This window comes from Ciconia boyciana, chromosome 6, assembly GCF_034638445.1.
Source record: "Ciconia boyciana chromosome 6, ASM3463844v1, whole genome shotgun sequence".
NCBI lineage: Eukaryota > Metazoa > Chordata > Aves > Ciconiiformes > Ciconiidae > Ciconia > Ciconia boyciana.
The window spans coordinates 53667957-53687740 of NC_132939.1; the positions used below are offsets into that span (position 1 = coordinate 53667957).

At 44.1% G+C, this 19784-nt stretch overlaps 1 protein-coding gene across 1 annotated transcript in view; it reads right to left on the bottom strand.

The window, feature by feature from the left end:
- Positions 1-8540: 8540 nt before the first annotated feature.
- Positions 8541-19784, bottom strand: part of FBLN5 (fibulin 5) — a 54884-nt gene continuing 43640 nt past the window's right edge. Inside the window, exons 10-11 of the mRNA XM_072864876.1 lie at positions 18958-19153; positions 8541-16918 (exon numbers count right to left, since the gene is read on the bottom strand). Of these exons, the coding sequence (XP_072720977.1) occupies positions 16757-16918; positions 18958-19153 (358 nt within the window). The 3' untranslated portion in view covers positions 8541-16756. The remainder of the gene's footprint in view (positions 16919-18957; positions 19154-19784) is intronic.

The following is a 19784-nucleotide window of genomic DNA, read 5'->3' on the forward strand; positions in this document are numbered from 1 at the left end:
TTGGGACACACTTTCCATTCTGCTTTCAGCTGCTTGAAAATTGAGAAGTTTGTTTCAATAAGCACAAAATTCAGCTGCACATGGTAAGGGATGTGGCCGACCTGATTTTGTATGGAGGGGGAGAACATTATTGTGCTGTGAATTTTTTTAGCTGGGATGGGAAACAAACCTCCCCCCTCCCTTAGAAGATTTTTGTCCCAAACAAATTTAGTCTGAAGATCAGCAGTGAAACGAATTTACCTCTGTTCTTTGCTCCCTAGACCTCCTTGTCAGCTGCAAATATGATCTTTCTTCCTTGCCAGCCTCCTGGCAGCATAGAGAGTGCTCCAAGCTCTGTTCTAGCACTTGCTAATCTTTCTGTAACTAAACCTCGCTTGAGAAACCTGGTGATATTCCCATGCCTCACTGACGCCTGCTCTCTGCCCCTCTCTCCTCCGTGTCCATCCCAGACTGTCACTGCAAACACTCATCCTCACTAGTTCCCAGTGCGCTGCAGCTGCTCTTGCCTCTTCATGCTGCCTCCACCCAGGGCACCCCCGATGCTAAGACCCCCAGTGCTAAGACCAAGCTAATAAACTGGGCTGGTTTTGGCTGGCTGTGCCAAACCACGGCGCTCTCAGCTCCAGAAATGCAGGGCTGAGACACTTAGCAGCTGTGTGCAGAGCCAACAGAGGAGAATTTATTAGTCTGGGCTATGCTTCACCTCTCATATCCCCCAGTGAGGCCTGTCTCATCTGTTTTGAACCCCTGTACAGCACACTTTTTCACTTGTTGCTGAGGCTGTTGGATTACAACTTCCCAGTGTTTTTCTCGGTGAAAGAGGAGTAGCCAGAAGAGAAGACTGTAGAAAGTAGCTACAAACAGGAGTGCATGTTACCGTCTTTGGGCCTCAAACCTTTAGGAAGTAGACCTGAAACAATTAAAAACCCCATGTATAAATACTGACACAAACGTTCTTGAGTAATTCTTTATATCTGCAAAAGCTTTCAAATAGACTAAGACCCTTTTTCTTCACTTTGTGCAAATACTCCAGTGAACAAGGTTTTAAGCAGGAATGTTGATGGAGGCTGCAGGTTTGCATAAACCAAGCCTGAATTCTCCCTCGTGATCTTTTGCATCAGAAATCTGATCCCACCACTTGTGCACACTCACTGAATCATGCCAGCTTCCATGTTAAAAATCAAGCAGTTCAGAGGTTGAATCATGTTTGCACAGAGGACACTGAAATCTTTCAAGCAAAAAAGTGGAAAACATCATTGCTTAGTAGTTCTTGCCTAGTTTGCAAAAGATTAAATGCAATTAAGCATTTGATGATTGCAAATAGCTTCCCCAGCTCTGTTGAGAATCCTTCAGAGCGAGCTTCTAACACTACAGCTTGTGAAATATTTTAGTTTCAGAAACTAACACAAAGTGATGTACTTAGGATCAGAGTTAAAATCCAGTGTCTACTGCAATAGCCAAGTGATGAGCTCAGCTGTCGGGACCTAAAAGTAGGGCGTTATCAGGACAAGTCCAGCACACAGCATACAACCTCTCACAGCCAAACTCCATGTGTAGTCACTAAACTAAGTTTTCTGACGCAGAGACTTTTTGAGAGAGAAAAAAGGATTTTGCAACTTAGATTTCTGAAATAGCGGAGTCCTTTTCAGCTGAAGTCTCTAAGCAGTTAATACACCTTCATTATAAACAACTTCTGCAGCCAGAGGCTTTTACTACCATTAAAGTTTTTGCAGCAGTAATCTTTATCCCCTGAGGTTTTGCTGGGAGAAACATGAAACTGTTTCCTCATCCTCCCTGTCCTACTCTCAGCTGGAGCCTGGCTTTTTCCATTCCCATCATAACCTTTTGGTTTAGCAGACACCTTCCCTCCTCTGCCACAGAGCCTGGGTGGGGTCCACACACTTCATTATAGAAAGCTGCTATAATTCAGTCTGCGACTATTATTTTTTGTTTTCTCCTTTTTTCAAATGCATGTTTAACGTCATGCTTTCCTGACATAACCCGTTGTAATTCTGTCCACCATCTGAGACTGCAGCCAGTCGCCTCCTTCCACAGCGCTGCAGAAGAACAGCATTATTGCACAATGTCCAGCATCTTTTGGAAATGTTGCTAGGATGCCTAGAGAAGCAATTGCATGGAGATACTTTGTTGTCCAAATTAGACCCTCTTTTTGCCTCATTTAGATTTGATGTACTGTGAATTTGAAAAGAGATTTTCTGGCTTGTTATGTCTTGCCTTATGGTATAAGGCAGATTTTCTTTGTACATGCACGTGTCATTAATACATTCTGATAATAAATCCAAGGAGGGCTCATCCTTCGTGCACCACAATGCTTTGGTCCTGTCTCTCCACAGCCAGTCCCGCATCTGTGAAGGCCGGAGCAATTGCTGCTGAGCCACATAGCAGTCTTCAACCTCGTAAATGGCTACCAGTCCCAAACAAGCCCAAGGCAAGGTGAGGTTCCTGGGTGGATAGCCAGAAACTGTGCTGGCCCTGGGCTAGAGTTTTCAGGCCATCAGTTTCAGCCTGGAGTGACAAAGAGGGGTGACTGTGGGTGCACATTTATGCAGGAGCAAAAGGTTCAGTTTCCTCCTCAGGAGGCATTTCTTGCTGTTGCTAGGAATGTCTAGGAATCCAAGATGATGGATCCTGTAAACTCCAGAGGCATTATAAACCTTCACCTACAGTTGACAAAAGGATGAAACAGAGCCAAAGCATACTCCTTCCAGTGTTTTCCAATCGCATCCTTTTCTTGCCTGGCTTCATTAAGAGCCAGCTGCTCTTAATCCCAGCACAGGTTTGAGAGGACATTGTCACACCTGCTGAAAAAAGATAATAGGATTAAATGTTATCAACGTATTGACAGCTTCCGATATTTTCTAGAGCTCTTATACCTGCAAGATTGTGGGTAGATGGTGCTACCCCAGATTTAAAATGAGCATGCTACATGCAAAAATCATTTGGCATATCAAATCTGTCGTTTGGATCCAAACAATTCCAGTAGTTTCCTGTTTGATTCAGTGCTTTAAGCCAATATATTTAGTGTTTGTCTGGATCCATGCAGGCTGCTGTTTGAAAACTGCATTTTCAGGGTAAAGGATAAAAGAGAAAGGAAGAACCTTATCTGCTGCTAATTTCAGGAAAGATTTGAAATCGGAGATATCTTTGAGTTCGTGTCTACCTTTCAGTGCAGTAGTTGGACTCAGTTCAATAACAGGGTTTCAAATTGTCCCCAAGCCTTCATTGTTAGGGGAAAAAAAAAACAAACAGGAAAGACCTGTTTCAGGAAAGGCTGTTGTATCACTGAAAAAGGCCCCATGCAGCACCTGACTCTGAAATACGCTTATTTATTATAAATAATTTCCATGGCGTCACATTAACAAACATAAAAGGTCATGAACTCCTGTATTTGAAGCAAATGTGTTTGACATCTGGGATCTGGCAGCAGTTCCTCCTGTGGAACAGATTGTTTGCGCAGAGTTTTATTGAAGAATAATATTAAGAATGAATTATGAAATATTAGTGTAAGCTAGTAAGAAATTATTGTCTTTTACAAGCCAGAGACATAATAGATCTCACAGAACTGTTTTAGTTCATCTGATTCAAAAGCACATCAAGGAATGATAGCTGTGACCAGCTAACAGTGAAAATCTGTGGGGTTGAAGCACTGCAGTTAGAAATGGGTTGGAAAGAGAGGTCCAAATGCAGGCAATTGCTTAAATGCACATCTGTATTTTTGTTATGCCCCCGCTCTACGAAGGGAGCGAGGAGGGAATTGGCAGGGAGCCTTGGTAGCTGGGGAAGCGGGAGCCGAGGGGGCCAGGCCACCCCTACGCACAGGCAGCCAGGGAGCAGGGCAGCCGCGCAGCTCCGGCCCCGGGCATCAGGCACCTCCTTGGGGACTTGGGGACCGGGATGGTACGGAGATGGGCAGGACACCGGGGCTGTGGGGAGCTGGACAGCGTCACAGTTTCTCTCCTCTCTTGCCCAGGCCAGTGAAAACCTCACAGGAGCAGCCCTTGCCCAATACCCAGGGGATGCTCCCCGGGCCGTTCGTGAAGCGCAGCCACCCCAGGAGGTGCTCTGCCATCGGGCTGGGATGGTGCCACCTCCTGGGGTGCCTCTGGGGTGTCTCCCCAAACACTGTTCCAGTCCCACTTGCCTGTGACACTGCCCAGAAATGCCTCTTTCAACGTGGAAGACGTGATGAGAGGCAGCGCTCCAGGTCCTCCCAGTCTCCTCGGGGCCTGGGTACCCGCCTGCCCAAGCAAAGGGCAGAGCAAGCAGCCGACCCAGGAGATGTCCGAACGCCTGCCCGGCCCCTTTCCTCTTCGCCCTTTTTTGGGACCTCAGGGCCAGGTGCTGCTGCCCTGCCCTGTTTTTTCACACCATTGTCTCTCTGGGGTCTGCTCAGGGCCTCAGAGCTGGCCTCTCTCCTGAAAAAAGACACAGGCCTGCCCGAGGACAAGCAGATGTTCCTCTCCCCAGGATGCAGGGGCCAGCCAGGTGTCACCCGCGCACAGAGCGAGGGCAACACACAAAAGGTCCTTCCTGAAAGGGACTGAGTCAAGAAACAGGCCCAAATTATGAAGCACAAAAATAATTTATTGTTTACAGTTGTAAAACTCTTTTTTTTTTTCCCCCTTCTATTTTCAGGTGAAACCAAACTTAATTTACCTTGCTTAAAGGGGGTGAGGGCAAAAAGCTGTCCCAGAAATCACAAAACTTTAAAGCCTGCTGGCCCTGTGGAAATGAGGGAGCCAGGAAGAACATCCACGGAGACCAGTGACCGGTCGCCCACAGAAGCTGGAACACAAGAAGACCAGTCGCCACAGAAGACCGGTTGCCCACAGAATGCTGTTCTTCCATCTAAAATAGCTCAGTTCAAAACGAGAGCGCACACTGACCTTCTAGCTAAAGCTTTGGGCTCATCCTTCAGGGAAAGGCAGGGAGGCAGAAACAGGCCAGTCTGGCTTGGTACTTAAAACCACTTAAGAAACAGCATAACTAGAAACAGAGGTTACCAGCCCACTCTACCCTAATTTTAACACTTTAATCCAGCTGCAGGGTGTTTGGCCGTCTTCCCAGACAAACAGACCAATATGCAGCCAACCTGCTGCCCACCTTCCCGGCCTTCACTTTGCAGGCCCGCCAGCAGCATTGGCTGCTCCTCACCCCTGCACCCAGAATCCCTGGGAAGCAAACATGCTGCAGCCACAACCCTTGCTGATATCACTAGGGATTTTAGGGCAGGAAAAAGGATGCACTCTCACCCCAAGGCAGGGGATTATGCATATTTAACTCATGTTTGGTTATACGCATAAATATCCAGAGAGGGGAGAACATGCAGCTCTTCAGAAACCGCTCCGCTGAACAGACTGAAGTGGGTTACCTTCCTGGTACAACGTGATCATACGCCCAACCTGAATGGTGCAGGTGTCACAAACCTGTGTTTTAACAGAAAGTTTAACAGCTGCAAACTGCAGGATGTTTATTCTCAACAGTATTTTCTTGACAGATTATTTTCAAGAATCCTGAGTCAGCAGTAATAACTGTAGGTACAAATACGTGTTTGCAGGACACAGTAGCTTTGCCATGTTATCTGCCTGTGCTCCCCAAGCCAAAAAGTTTATATGTATATGGCTAAGGCTGGCCTTCAATGATGAGCAAATATCCACTCGCCTCAAGTATTACATTGAGCTGTCACTATTGCTTTAACTCTTAGCTCCATAAGAACGAGATCATATGGTAGCAAGGAATTCAAGGGTGAAGGGTTAATCATTTCACTGCAGCTCGGGGATTAACTTCACATTAAAAACATGTGCATTTGTATCCAAGTGACATAATGAAAAATGCAGTGGGAGATGGAAGGTACGCTCATTCAAGCAAGCAAGAATTTATTGAACTAGTTCTTCAGGATCCTAGGAAACCTAACTGAACGTTTCTCAGCCAATGCAGTGGCTGCTCCCTCGGTTAAACTGATGTGGTGATCCCATGACTGACAAGGATTTTCATTAGCAGGCAGATGGAGGCTGTGTTTCGGTACTAGATTTTAGGGGGCCCTGGCAATCATTCCGTAACAGTGTGGTGACTGAACTGTGCAAGAGCCCAGGAAAGGAGAAATAACACAAGCTAGAAAGAGAAAAAACGGAAATGCAGAAGTGCCGATAAAGATCAGCAATCAGCTGCCATTTGGGACAGTCCTTACAAACAGTGGCACAGACTATGAACCTTGGCATCAGTGTGAACAAGCTGAGTTCACACATGCTGTCCTAATGAGTTACTGGTGTGAGAAAATGTTCACCTGTATGAGATGGGGAGCTGCCATCCAGCTTCCTGGAAAAACCACACAGGGCTCATTTTTTCCATCACTGATGTGGCTATGTGCAGGCTGACACGGAGGACAGTTTAACAGCATTCAGCAGCACCTGCAGGCCCAAGGAGTAACCAGGGCCACCAAAAACAGAGGGGAGGAGAAGGCAGGAGTTCTGGTACACAGAATACAGCCCATGGGACTCCTCAAGGAAATATGATTCATAGCTCACCCTTAAGGAAGTGCAGCAGGAGGTTAAATCCCTGCAGGATACCAGTTTTACAGCCCAGCCAAACCCCATCTCTCCAGCAGCACAATGTCCTTTACCAGCTGGCTGGACAGCACTGACAGAAGAGAAAGTACAACCTCCTTCTCCTGTCCACACTTGTGAGTCAGCTCTGGAGGTACCGTTGCCTTATCCACAGAGCTCTTGCTGAACAAAGAGACCCTTGGCTGGGAGGGTACTGTCAGAGCAGATTGGTCTTGCATTGTGAAAAGAGCAATAAAAGGGGAGGGGGTCATACTATTCAGTCCCATGTGAAACCCTGTCTAAGACAAACATGACAGCATGTATAATAAGAACAGCCTGAAAAGCAGATTGTAAGCAGCGAGAGAAGGAAGGATGCAGTGGCTCAAGTCTAGAAACCTCAGATTAGGCTACTTGAGCTGTATGCAAACAGCTAAATCTGAGAAACTTTGTTTCCTAAAGTGTCCGTTCTCCACCAAATTGAGTGGAAAGCCCAGCCGTTCAGTGACTTCACTGGTCAGGCCACTTCTACCAAGGCACCCTGGTGGGGACTGAAGAACCGGAAGTCCTTGATCATGGGTCACAGACCTACTTTCTCATTTTCTTTGAGCAGTTCTAGAGAGTTGTTTGCTTCTCCTGAAATTTTGCAGCCCAATGTTCCTGCACTTGGCCTCTCCTCTTTTGCTTTGCATGTGTGCCTGTTTCAGTGTAATTTTTCGTGAGCATGTGATTCAGAATTAATGCGTTTGTAGTGGAGGGAACTGACGTGTCCTTGTGATACTGTAAATGAGCAGCAGCAGTTCCTTTGAGTTCAAAACAACTATAAAGATCCTTATCAGCTTTGTGAGTGGCTTCTAAATCATCACAAGCCCAGTGAATGGCGTATTACCTACCTCACCTCTGTAGTGAGTTATCTGAGTGATGAGACTGCGAGAGAGCAACTGTGTGACACAAGTTCATTCACTTCCCACAAAGCAAACCAGAGCCAGGCTTGGCTGCCCTTGCAATTTGCTGAAATAAGAACATTCCACCCTCAAAACACAAACCCAACCAACAAACAGCCAAACCTCATTAGGCATGGGCCATTGAGTATGGTGTGGGTGGAAAAGCCTTTCGTGTACTAAAGTCACAAGCTATGTAGTGCAGGTGGGAGTGAGAACTAGCTACTAGTTAATGATTTATGTATGAGGAAACCAGTTCAGTCTAAATTATCTTATATTAACACTACTTGTCAAGAAGACAAGTTTATTCTGCAGAGCTAAGCCAAGTTCTGCCCGTAGCCTCATGTTCACTGCACAAACCCCTGCCTTCACTGGTCCACGTTGTGCTTCCAAGACCCAGGGCAACTGGGAGAGGAGAGTGGCACCACGTCAGGCTGGGAGGAGAGCTCATCTCCTTGGATCCGCCGGGAACGCCTCCAAGGCTGCAGCATGCAGCCTGTACACCCTCCCATACAACCTCCGAACACGTGCTGGGTAAAGCATGGCTGGTGCTTGGGGGAACTGGGCAAGGGAGCCATCCCCACCATCAGAAGCAATGACCTGCTCCAACCTTCAGTGGAGTTGCAGGGGAAAGACATGCCTCAGATACGTCAAGCTCCTGGTACAGATAAAGCGGTATTACACAAAATGTTAATTTGAGCCTTATCATGCATAAACCCAGCAGGAAATGAAGGTAAAATACACATATGTACCTCCAAGTATGGGCAAGTTTACGACATCAAAACTGTGAAAGAAAATTAGCCTCTTGAGAATTAATTGTATTTTGCTTTGAAGTTTTCTCTGCTACTGTATATATGTTACTAGTGTTTGTGACCAATAGATGTACCAGTATCACTGATCCTCACTCAGCTTGCTTTCCAGAGGGGTTACATGATTCTGGCATGAATGCTTGCAGTGATCTTACATGATCACCACTGAACCAGGTAATGATCAAAATAAACTATAATTCACTTATAATTTTTATTAGCAATAATTTTTTTTATTTTAAAAAAGCTTTAAAATAGTCCCTACTGGCGTATTCAATGTAAATTGCTCACAAGTTGTAAAAAAATACAAGAATTAAAAGCTCATTTTCTGCTACAAATGAAGTAATGGTTATAGGTTAAATGGGCAGGACGAGGGACATTGAAACCATCCATTTTAAATTACAGTATTCCTCTTCTGAAAAGAATGAAGACTACAAAATATAACATGTTTATTAATCTGGGCAGCCTGCAAGTAAGAGTTAGGGAAATGACTGTTTAAGCAGAAGCAGAAGTTCTGTGGAGCATCTGTCGAGCTGGGCAGTGAGTCCTTCTCCCTGCACCTCTACTGGTTGCAGGAGAAACTGTTGGTATAAGGTGGTGCTGTATGTGCTATAACTTAAATTGTACTTATAGGCTTCCGGCGTCCAGTGCATCTCATTAGGTGACAGGTTGGCCAGGGCAGCGTGATTTTTTTGAAAATTGATGCTGCATTCAAACACATGAATGCTGCCCTCCTATTTTTACTGAAGTGACTGTTAGCACTTTTCTGTCTTTCAAAGGCCGAAGCAAAGCTAAAACGCTTCGTACAGCAAGAGAGAGACTTGTCTCAGGGATCCTGCACACTGAGAGCATTCCTTAGTACTTTTACATTATCCTGGTTTGTCCCCCCCTTGCCTCTGGCCATGCCTGCCTCTTCCTTGGCCCATCCATCAGCCAGCCATTGTGTCTGTATCCTGGAAAGGATCAACCGTGCTTAATCCTGCCAGTGGGAGACAGGGATGCTGGAGGTCAAGGAGTGAATTCTTCCTTTTCCAGATGTTGCATGGGATGTCTTCATTCCAGAGCTATTTATAGGCTACATGGGCACTTATCTTTCTAAGGAGATAATCTCCTTTTTAATATTTTGGGTTTCTGGTTGGTTATTTTTGTCCACAGCAATGACATCATAACCAGAGCACTGAAGGTTAACTAATGCCCAAGCTCTTTTTTATTAACTTTCTGGTTCAACTGTAATTTTATCCCTCAATAATTCTCTTTTTTCACCTGTGGGAATGACTTTACACCGATGTGAACCGAATGCTGTCACTTACACCATCGTAACTCACACCAAATCAGACTGGGTAATTCTAAGTGAGCACAACCCTGGGGAATGGCAGAGGGATATGCTAGAGCTTGCTGCAGGTAGTATGCATGTGGTAGGCAACAGCTTGGTCCTGTCATTTTAAATTTTCCATAGATTTCAATTTCCAGTAAAAACACAATGAGAAATTTTATACACAGTATGAAGTAAATCTCCACCTGACATCATTAAGGAGTCCATCTCTCCTCCAGCTGAGGACATGTCTCTGAGTTTTGTGCCTTCCTCACTGACCTGGGGTTCAGCCTTGGGCTGACAGGTGTTTCTGATCGCTGTAGGAGCCCTGGGATCTCTGTAGAGCTGCTGCTGCTGTTTTGGAAGCAGCCAGTTTTTCTGTCCCCCTCCCCTCCCTGCATGGCATCAGATATCAGAGTCCAAAGGAATATTTTTAAATGATGAACTAGATTCAGGTTTTCTTGGGGATACTGATTTGAATAACAAATCTGTGTAATCCTGGCAGGCCTCCTGCCTCTTCGTTTGCATTTCACATAATCTGCAAAATTAGTCTCCTGACCAAAATGTTTCTTAAAAACAGAGATTTCTTATGAATACTAGAGAACTCTGGTGCTGGACTTCTGAATCGTGTTTGCATTATGTGTAGCCAGCCAGGAAACACCATACGTTTTGAGGATTTTGTCAAAACTAACCTTTGTAGCTATGATTTCACATATTGAATACAGAACACTTGCAGCAAGTTGCTGATGAACAATCTCCAGACAAAGGTCCCAGCCTTGAAAACCACCTGCACATGCATTACTTTGAACACTGCAGAATCTCAAGGAACTCAACATAATCACTTACAGGTTACAGAAAGGAACAATTTCTATGAATAATGCATGAGTTGTGACTCTGCAAAGGCTTGGGTGTAGCTTGATCTTTTAACAATACGTAGAGTCAAGTGCCTGCATTGGCCTTGAAGAACAGGGGTGAGGAATCATTCATGGAAGCACATCAATGGATGGCTTGAAATACCAGAGGAAATTTTGAAGTATCAAAGGATATCTCAGGAAATCTTAAAGTACCCAAAGACAGTGCCCACAGAGAAAGAGATACTGCAATCATACTACTGTTTATTTACTGGAAACAATCGTTCAGCTCTACTGTAAAAATAATACATATCTGTTTACATTTATACCACTGACACTGAGATTCAAGACTTAAAATAAATCTGGGCTAAATCCAGACCTGATGTAAGGTGGTTAGCAATCACTGACTTCAGCATAGTGGTGATCACATTGCACTCTCTCTGACTGGGCCAAATACTCTGTTTGCAAACTGGGAAAAACCTCATCCAAGGTGAGAAGAGCCTAAGGATGTATTGCATAACCATGTCCTCATCAGGCTTCTTAAAAAGCCTTGAGACTATCAAGCCAGCATGATATAGATGCAATTTCAGGAGAAAAGTGATTCATCAGGACCTAAAATAGCATCTATCACCTTCAAAACTGGGGGGTTGTGAGGTTTTTTTTAATCCTTTTCATGAAGCCAGGCTCTGCGAGCAGGCTGGGCAATCCCTTCAGCCATTCAGACCTAATACTTTGCTGTAAGGGTGCCTACTGACATTGCAGAGGGAGGGGGGTACAAAAGCAGCAGTTGGGCCAACAGCAGTGCCTGCATTTCCAGTGAAACACATGAACAGCTTGTTGTATGGATGGTGGGTGCAGAGGAACCTGGCGGGGAAATAACAGATCTGCCTTGGCTGTGAGAAAAGCAACTGAGGTCAGTCAGAGCCTAGAAGAGACGCATAGCTTGCAACTGATCTCCAAAAAGCAAAGTGAAAAATGTTATGTAGTGCCAGAGGAGAAGCGGAGCTCACTCAGCACGTGCTTGCAGTGCATGACCATAATGAGATCACTTGTCCAGGACAAACTCAAAACAGAGAATGAGTGACTTCTGGGATACAGGAGGGAATTGAAAGAGATTGAATTTTTCAGGCATTTTTGGTTGCTGAAGTGTTTTCTAAAGATCCCTTTGCTACCCAGCTACATTTCTCAATTCTTACATCAAGGTTACTGCATCATTATTCACTTGCTGGTGTAAAAGCATTATCTGCCTTGTACCCAAACTCTCCCTCGTGTGCCTTCACCAATATTAGTTGAGTTGCACGGGGGGATCAGTTCGGCCAATGGAAACCACTAGAGGGATCTCAGAAGTTTGAACTAAGAACTGGGATAGGTGAGATTTCCACCTCTGATGTGCACACTTATAAACATCAGATGCACCCTGCACTGAAACAGGTGAGGAAAGAGGCAGCTGCAGGACCAGAGACAATCCCACACAAATACCTCTGGACCATTACACTCCCTATGGCACTGACCCTTCAGCACAGGTCACCTTTCTGGGCAGGCTTTCTGCAGAATCCCTGAAAGTCTAGTTATGACCATCAGCCTCAGTCTTCATGCATGGCACCTGCTTTGGTGTTGAGCTATTCAGAATTGGTTCAAAGACTTAAAACAACAAAATGTGATGGGTGTAAATCACTTGTCTGCACTCATGTCAGATGAGGAAACACAATTTACTTGTGCCATGTCATCTTACAACTCTTTGACTTCCAAATGCAGAGCCACACTACCACAACTTCTGTAAATTCTCCTTGTATACAGATACATGCACAGTGCTTTAAACACATGCAGGGAAGATCCTAAGGACAGTTTTTATCTTTCCCTTAAAGAGCAGCAGAGTCATGCAAATTAACACCAGCTGAGGGTTTTGTCCATCCAGGGTAGAGATTTATTTTAACAATAGCGCCTGTCAGGCTTGAATAACGTTAGGGCATAATTCTATTCCTTTTTTTTTCTTAACATCTTTGTGCTATGAAATTTTCATTGGGTTCTAATACAGCTACATGCTATGGAAGATATTCAGTAGCATATTCTGTGAATAAACCAGACTGGAGAACTTGAATTACCACAAACTGTACTGATTCTATTTCTCTGCTTGCTCTAGACAGAGAAACATTAATATGTAAGTTCTGCTGATGCTGATACCATCCTCATGAGACAATGAAAGTTGACTCTTCTAAAAGCTGAGCCAAAAAAAGGTAAATATGACTACAGGCCCCCAACTTGAAAAGGAGAAGGCTCTGTGTGAATGGCCTGGGACACTACACTTGGTGATGGTGGGTGACCAGGCAATCAAAGAAGCTTAGTTATTCTCAACAAAGTTATTGTTATCAGAGAAGCACGAGTTGAAAAGCAGTTCTGTGGGATCCAGCAAACTCTTAGGTGAAACAACATTTTGTTGTCTTTGTCAAAAAAAGTCAATCCCCTAAAAATATCTCAAAGTCAAATAGGCCAGATGATAGGCCTATTTGAAAAGTAGGCCTATCAAAGTCAAATAGGCCAGAGCCCATTCAGCTCTACAGCACTGTATCATTCGTCTCTTGCCGTTCTCCTCCCTCTGGTACCTAACGCGACTAGCATGCATCACTTGGTTCATTTAGCAGAATAGATTCTCCTTCCCAATCATTATGATCTGTATCAAGGATTACTGCCATTTCTGCTTTTGTTTACTTTTATTCCAATTATTGCTCTGGCAATAGGTGCTGTACAAACATATAATGAGAGGCAATCTTTCTCCCGAGGACCTTCATTTAAACAGACATGACAGCTGACAGGCAGGAGAGGCAAAGAGCTGTCCCTCCCCAGCTCGGCCAGGAACGGCTTTGCCACCCTGAGCGAGGAGCATGTCAGAGCAGAGCCGGAGGGAAGCCACACGTACCCAGACCAGCGTCAGTGCCCTCATCTGGTGCTGGCCAGAATATTGTCTATTAACCGTATGGCAAAACCCTTTGTGTTAGAAAATCCTCTGCAATAGGTTAGAATAAAGAATCATTTTCTGAGCAGACCTGGAATTCTGTCTGCTTTTAGGGAGGCCTGGCCTCAAAGGAGAACATGAATGTATACAGCAGTTGCAAGTTTGCATTTTTAACTTTCATGCTGTAAAAAACTGACATGCATAGTCCTTTTTTTTATTTGGTGAGAATTGCTGTAATATACGAGCCTGCGATGGTCTATTGGAAACAGACCCCTGACTAGGAAATGGAGAGTTTAGATGTTATAAACTGCTAGTAATTTATTGTTTTGGGATTGGCATATATTTTAGCAAAGTTAAAGTTGGCTGGAGTGATAGTGAGTGATGAAAGATGTTATGGTGGTTGAGAAGTGGCTGAATTCCTTTGTTTCCAGACTTTTCACTTTTTTTTTAAGGTGCAGAATGTTTGTATAGAAAGTGTAATATTGTTTTATGAGTATTTGCTGGACCCTGCTAAACCCAAGCATTCAAGCTTTACTCTTTTAACAAAGTGTTTTGTTACAGAATTCCTCTGGGTTTTGATGTTTCTAAATTAGGGTTAAATCAGGTTGGTATGTGGGGGCCATGGGAGAACAGCTCAGAAGTGAGAAACTGTCTGATGTCTAACAGGGTGCAGTTCCTCTCCAGAAGGTGATGTGATTGCAGAAAGAGAGAGGACTCCTCAACTGGACATGAAGAAGCCATAATGTAGAGGCACAAAAGGGGCTTTTAAGCACTGGGAAAACTTTCAGCACATTAAGAGTTTAACGTCTTTAATGCAAGACCCTGCCTGCCCCTTGTCTGGTCTCTGGGCTACCAGAGCCTGCTTGTTTCCCATGCCTCAATTCCATCATCTGGGACACATGAGCACTTTTAGCCCCATGGTTATAAACTAGCATTCCTCCTTCCTGGTCATCTCCATTTTCCCCTCCAAGACTGTGGTATACAATGAGCCATGATAGACTCAGGAAACACATTGTTGTTTCTGATATTTCTCTGCACATTTCCTCTATATTTATCTCCTCCAAGTCAGCTACTCACAAAGCTCATTGGCTTCCTGCCCTCAGCTTGGCCCACTAAACACTGGAGTCAGGCTCCAGCCTTTTTGTTTTTACAATGAAGGACAGCCTGTGTACAGAGCTCTGAGCCACAGGATCCCAGGACGTTGTAGCAGCACGGAGGAAACTTTAAACCATTAATAAATGGAAGCTGCTAAAGAACACTCAACTCAGCATTTCATTGCTGTGAGCCATTGCATCAGGGCTTCCTTCAAGCTGAGTACAAGGAAAAGGAGCAGAGTCTGTACTAAAGCTAGGGAAAAACAACTCCAGACTAACTCACAACACTTATTAGGAACAAGAGAGTCAGTTTTCTGATGGTGTCATGCAGTCTGTGTTGTGATAACTTTCTGAGTCTGTATTCTCCCGTTTAATACTCCACTTCAATGAAGACCTCACATAATGCTTCTAGTCTGCTCCAGCCTGCCCGCATTGTAATCTTCATAAACTCCTTTTCCCAAGTAGCATTAAGCACTTCCAGTCCTCAAAAAGACGAAGCAAAGGTTATCTTTCCTGCCCTAGCGATGCTGGAGGGCAAATGAGCCAATAAGGAAAAAGCAGGGGGAAGAAGCAAAAGAGCTTGCTTCAGAGAAACTGAAGAACAAGGCATATGAACCCTCATCCCTACTAAAATAAAAGACCAAACTGCCAGTGGCTTCAACAAGGTAAGCATTATACCTCCAAACGATACAATTTTTTTTTCAAACTCCTAAACATATATATAGATTTAGCTTAGCACTGTGAGGCCTCAGCTGGAATACTTTTCACAGTTTTGGGCACTGCACTTCAAGACAGATGTGAACCAACTGGAGAGAATCCAGACGAGAGCAACAAGAATGATCAAAGGTCCAGAATATGTGATGTATGAAGAAAGACCAAAAGAATTGGGTTTGTTTAGACTAGAGAGAAACAGTCTGAGGGGAGACATGACAACAGTCTTCAGACATGTTAAAGACTGCTGCAAAGGGGAAGATAAACTGTTCTCTATTTCTACTGGAAGTAGGCTAAAAAGAAATGGATTTAAATTACAACAGTGGAGATTCAGATTAGACTTTAGGAGAAACTTTCCATTGGTTACAGCAGTTATACCTGAGAAGACATTGCCTATGGAAACTGTGGGATCCCATCGTCTGAGGTCTGGGTACTGGTATAGTGGGGTCTGCTTTGTGGCTGAGGCATGAACGATAAGACTGGTCCAAGTCCTTTTCAGCTTATTTTCCCCAATGTTAAGAATGTAGGAGAGAGACTGCACGTGAGCAGAACAACTCATTTTTTCTGAAGGAATTTGAACAGGTCTGAGCTGAGTGGTCCTTGAACCGGAGATTAGCTGCAGCCTTAACTACGGTTAGTATCACTACCTTATAACCATTACAAACTGTTTGCAACTACCACACTCAGGAAACCAGGGAAAAATGAAGTTCTGATTCTCATCTGCTCTAAAGTCCCTGGACACTACTCCGGCAGTGGAGGCCTGTGTCAGAGTCTGGGTGTAAATAGGCATAACACCCTAAACATTGTAAAACATACCAACCAGTGATAGATTTCTACGAACTCTGTTATATGGAAAGATTTAATACAGGAAGGAACCCAAACATGTGACACTTTGTTAGAAAGTAGAAGGTTACATAGTACAACATGTATTTTGGAATGAATTTACAATGAATTTTAACTATAAAATAGAATCAAAGAAAAAAGAGGTGAAACTAAGACAAATGTAGGGTGAATTGAGACAATGTGCCTGACTGATAATTCCAGAGATAATTGGCAATGTAAGTTAGCATTTCTGAGATCCCTTGTTTCAATAGGTGGCTTTTTGTTTCTGTTTCTGCTTGTTTGTCTGCTTTCCATTTATAATGAAAAAAAAGCAAGATTGCAAAAGCCAGCTTTTTCCTCAGTTTCTTTGGTGCTTTTTGCTAAGCAGCCTTGGAGCTACAAAGGTTCACAGTCTTTCAAACATAGACTCATTCTCTAGAAGTGCTTACAATGGAAAGAAGAGTCCTTAAAATATATGACCACATAAAGAATCATATGGGATCTGCTGATAATACATCTTCAGATGTCTGCATCCTGCTAGGGACTGTGCATGAAGAGGCCTCCCTCCTCAGACAGGCATAGGTCACTGGGCCTGTGGAAATACTGGTTTGGTTTAGAGCTGCTATACGTACTGGCTTCTGAGGAGAGAGTTCTGCAGAGGAGGAACCATCTCTTTTGTTTTAATGTTTCCAGGGCACAAACTCAAGGTTTAGAAGGAGTACTGTGACACATATATCCTCAGCCGGATGACAGAGCTTCCTCTGAAGTTGATGACGGTGTTAACAGTGATCATTTCCAAGTCCAACTGAATAGTACGGGGCCCCTTCACGGGGCGGGTCATCACCAGAGTAGCACTGATCGGTCCCGTTTGCTGTGCACAAAACAAGAGGAAACAGGTGAGATTTTGAAAAATGGCTCTTGAAAACTGTCATCTCAGGTGAGACCACTTTATGGCCATGGTCTTTGAGCAGCCAAAATAACACTGTTTTCTGCTGCATTGTTGGAAGCTACTGCAATTCATGGGAGGGAGAGCTTCATTTCAGCATTTGGCTCCATTTCAGTGTTTTGTACGAACTATCACCTTCTACAGTTTGCAAAGCCTTTGGGAGCACTGCACATAAAAGGAACTATTGAACATAGAAATGTGCTATTGTCCAAATGGGAAAAGATTAAAACATGGATTTAGGGTATGCACAAGCAGTGACACCTTTTTTTTTTTGTGCGCGAGGTATTATTTTGTTTGATGTAAAGAGCACCGTTACTTTGAAGCAGCAAACACCAAGGAGGGTTACGTTAACAGAGCTTGGAGAACAGATATTCCTATGTGAACACGATCAGAGTGTGTTGTATAATTGCGTATGTTAACATTGCAAAACCTTACCCTCTGAAGAGAGCTTTAAATATGTGAAGGCGCATTAGAAAAATCAGTCTTTTAGTAAGTGGAAGCAGACCTTTGAAATGTCTGGCCAGAACAGTGGATTATGAACATTTAAAAATCAGAGCTTCTGACATTAAAACCAAGTGCAATTTGTTTTCCAGCAGAAACACAAAGCAGGACCTGCTTTACCACAAAACAGAGCGTTTGCATTATCTCTGATCAGAGAAGCCTGACAAAGCCGTGAGGAGGAGCTGGGTGGGCTGCCCGGGCTGGGCCGTGGGCCCTGCTGCCTCAGCCCCCGGGGAGCAGCATCCCGGGCCTCGCTCCCCCCAGCGCCCCTTTCCTTCCCGCCCGCTGCTCTCGCTCTTCCCAAAGCAATGGGTAGGCACTACCTGCTGGCTGCCAGCCTGGCATGGGAGTGCTGCTGCTGCCAGCGGAGGGGCAAGGACGGCTTGTGCAAGCGGAGTGTTTTGGGTGACAAATGAATGGGTGTGTGATAAATAAAGAAAAGAAAACTAGCAGACTCAAGCAACGATGCTGATCGCTGAGCCTTAGCGTCTGGTGGATCGACCGAGATGAGGAGAAAAGGTTGGTGGGATCAGTAATGACTTTGCAACAGGAAAGATCTTGTGCGATGTAAGTGATCGTTCTTGGACCACTTGTCATTTCAGCATTTTGAAACATTTTATTTTTTTTAACAGTGAGAATCTGAGGCTCTCGGGAGAAATGTGTATTGGAATCTACCGAAATCCATCACGCTACTGCTTTCTGTGAGGCATGGGAACCATCAATAGCCACTGAACATCACTTAATGTGAATATCACAGCCAGGTTTTGCCTAGGGTTAAAAATCAACCTTCTGAATGCCACCACCCCCGGTGGCTGTGCCTCATTCCGTGCAGACACTTCCCATCACCCCTGTGTGTCAGAGGTGCAGTGAAGATGACTGGGGAACAGAGATGTCTTCTGAGGAAAATTCAGATTAAAAAAAAAAAGTAGTTGTGTTTTTTCTGTCAGTGTCTACATAAAATGTGTGTTCTCAGTGAAAAAAATACGTAACAAAAGAAAGCAAAGAACCCAGAAAGTCAATTCTTGGGATAAAAGGGGGGGCGGGGTTTGCTTACTTTTTTGGTTTTCAGATTTTTCAATTTCCCATGAAGAGTTTAATAAAACAAATGAGAAACGTTGACTCTTTCAGTGACAATTACTAATTGTCCATCAAATAAAAAAGGGTTTGGCACAATAGTTTCTCATGAGCATGGGAGACGTAAGCTATTCTTAGACATGGGTACAGCCCTGGACTTTCCTGAACCTAATGTCTCATAAAACAAGTGTGTTTGCTTTGAGTGGGTTACCTTCCCGAAAGAGCCAGCAGCCCCTGCAGATCAGTACACCGCTCTGCGTGTCTGCCTGTAAAAATGCCTCATACTGAAGGTTTAAATGGTATTCATTAAAACTGACTTTGGCTATCAGAAGGGTATTCAGCTAATGAGAAGATACTCCATGTTTTCTCTCAGTGAGCGCCAGACTTACCCGCATGTAGAACTCCCTGCCCTCATTCCCTGATTTGATTTGGAAGATGTAATAGGCTCCAGGGTAGCGAGTCGTTGCTTGCATCTGAAAAATGTCAGAAGGCACAGACCGCCCGGACACCATATCCATCACTCTGTACAAGATGGTGAATGGCTGATCTCTGCAACCGGCGTTTTCAGCTGGACACATGCAGCGGCTAATTGTCAGAGATAGGATTGTCATCAGGGGATACAAATTGCTGTAATATTTGATTCTTTATATGCAAGTACAGCTGCATAAATAAATAAACAAATAATGTTGTCAACCAGCTAAAAGAATCAATGAAACTTGTAATGGATTTTCTCACTTTTAGTATTCTCTGTGTTGCTATTCTGGCCTACCTATATCTCTGCCTTCTTTTTCTTGTCTTCTACACCAAAATGTCTTGGCATCCTTTGTCTCCTTAGATCACTCCAAAATCTGTACTTTCTTTAAAGCAGCTCTGCAGGTGTACAATACCCGGTACATGTTTGTTCTGATAGTAATTTAAACTGAACTGCCGCAAAATAATGTTAATTATTGGATCATTTCACTGATGGTGCTACATAAATGTTGTATTCTTTGTTTAACAATCTTTTACATACTACATGAAGACATACAGTGAGACATCCTGGATCAAACAAAGCTCTAGCATCAAATGCAGAGCCCTAAGGAAGAGCAGGATAGCAAGCCAAGCGTATGATGCTTCCACCAACAGCCTCCAGTTGTGTGTGACTCAGGAAATTCTTGAAACAAAAATGTCTTCTGTGTATTCATCAGCCCTTAATGCATTTCTTAGCCATTAACTT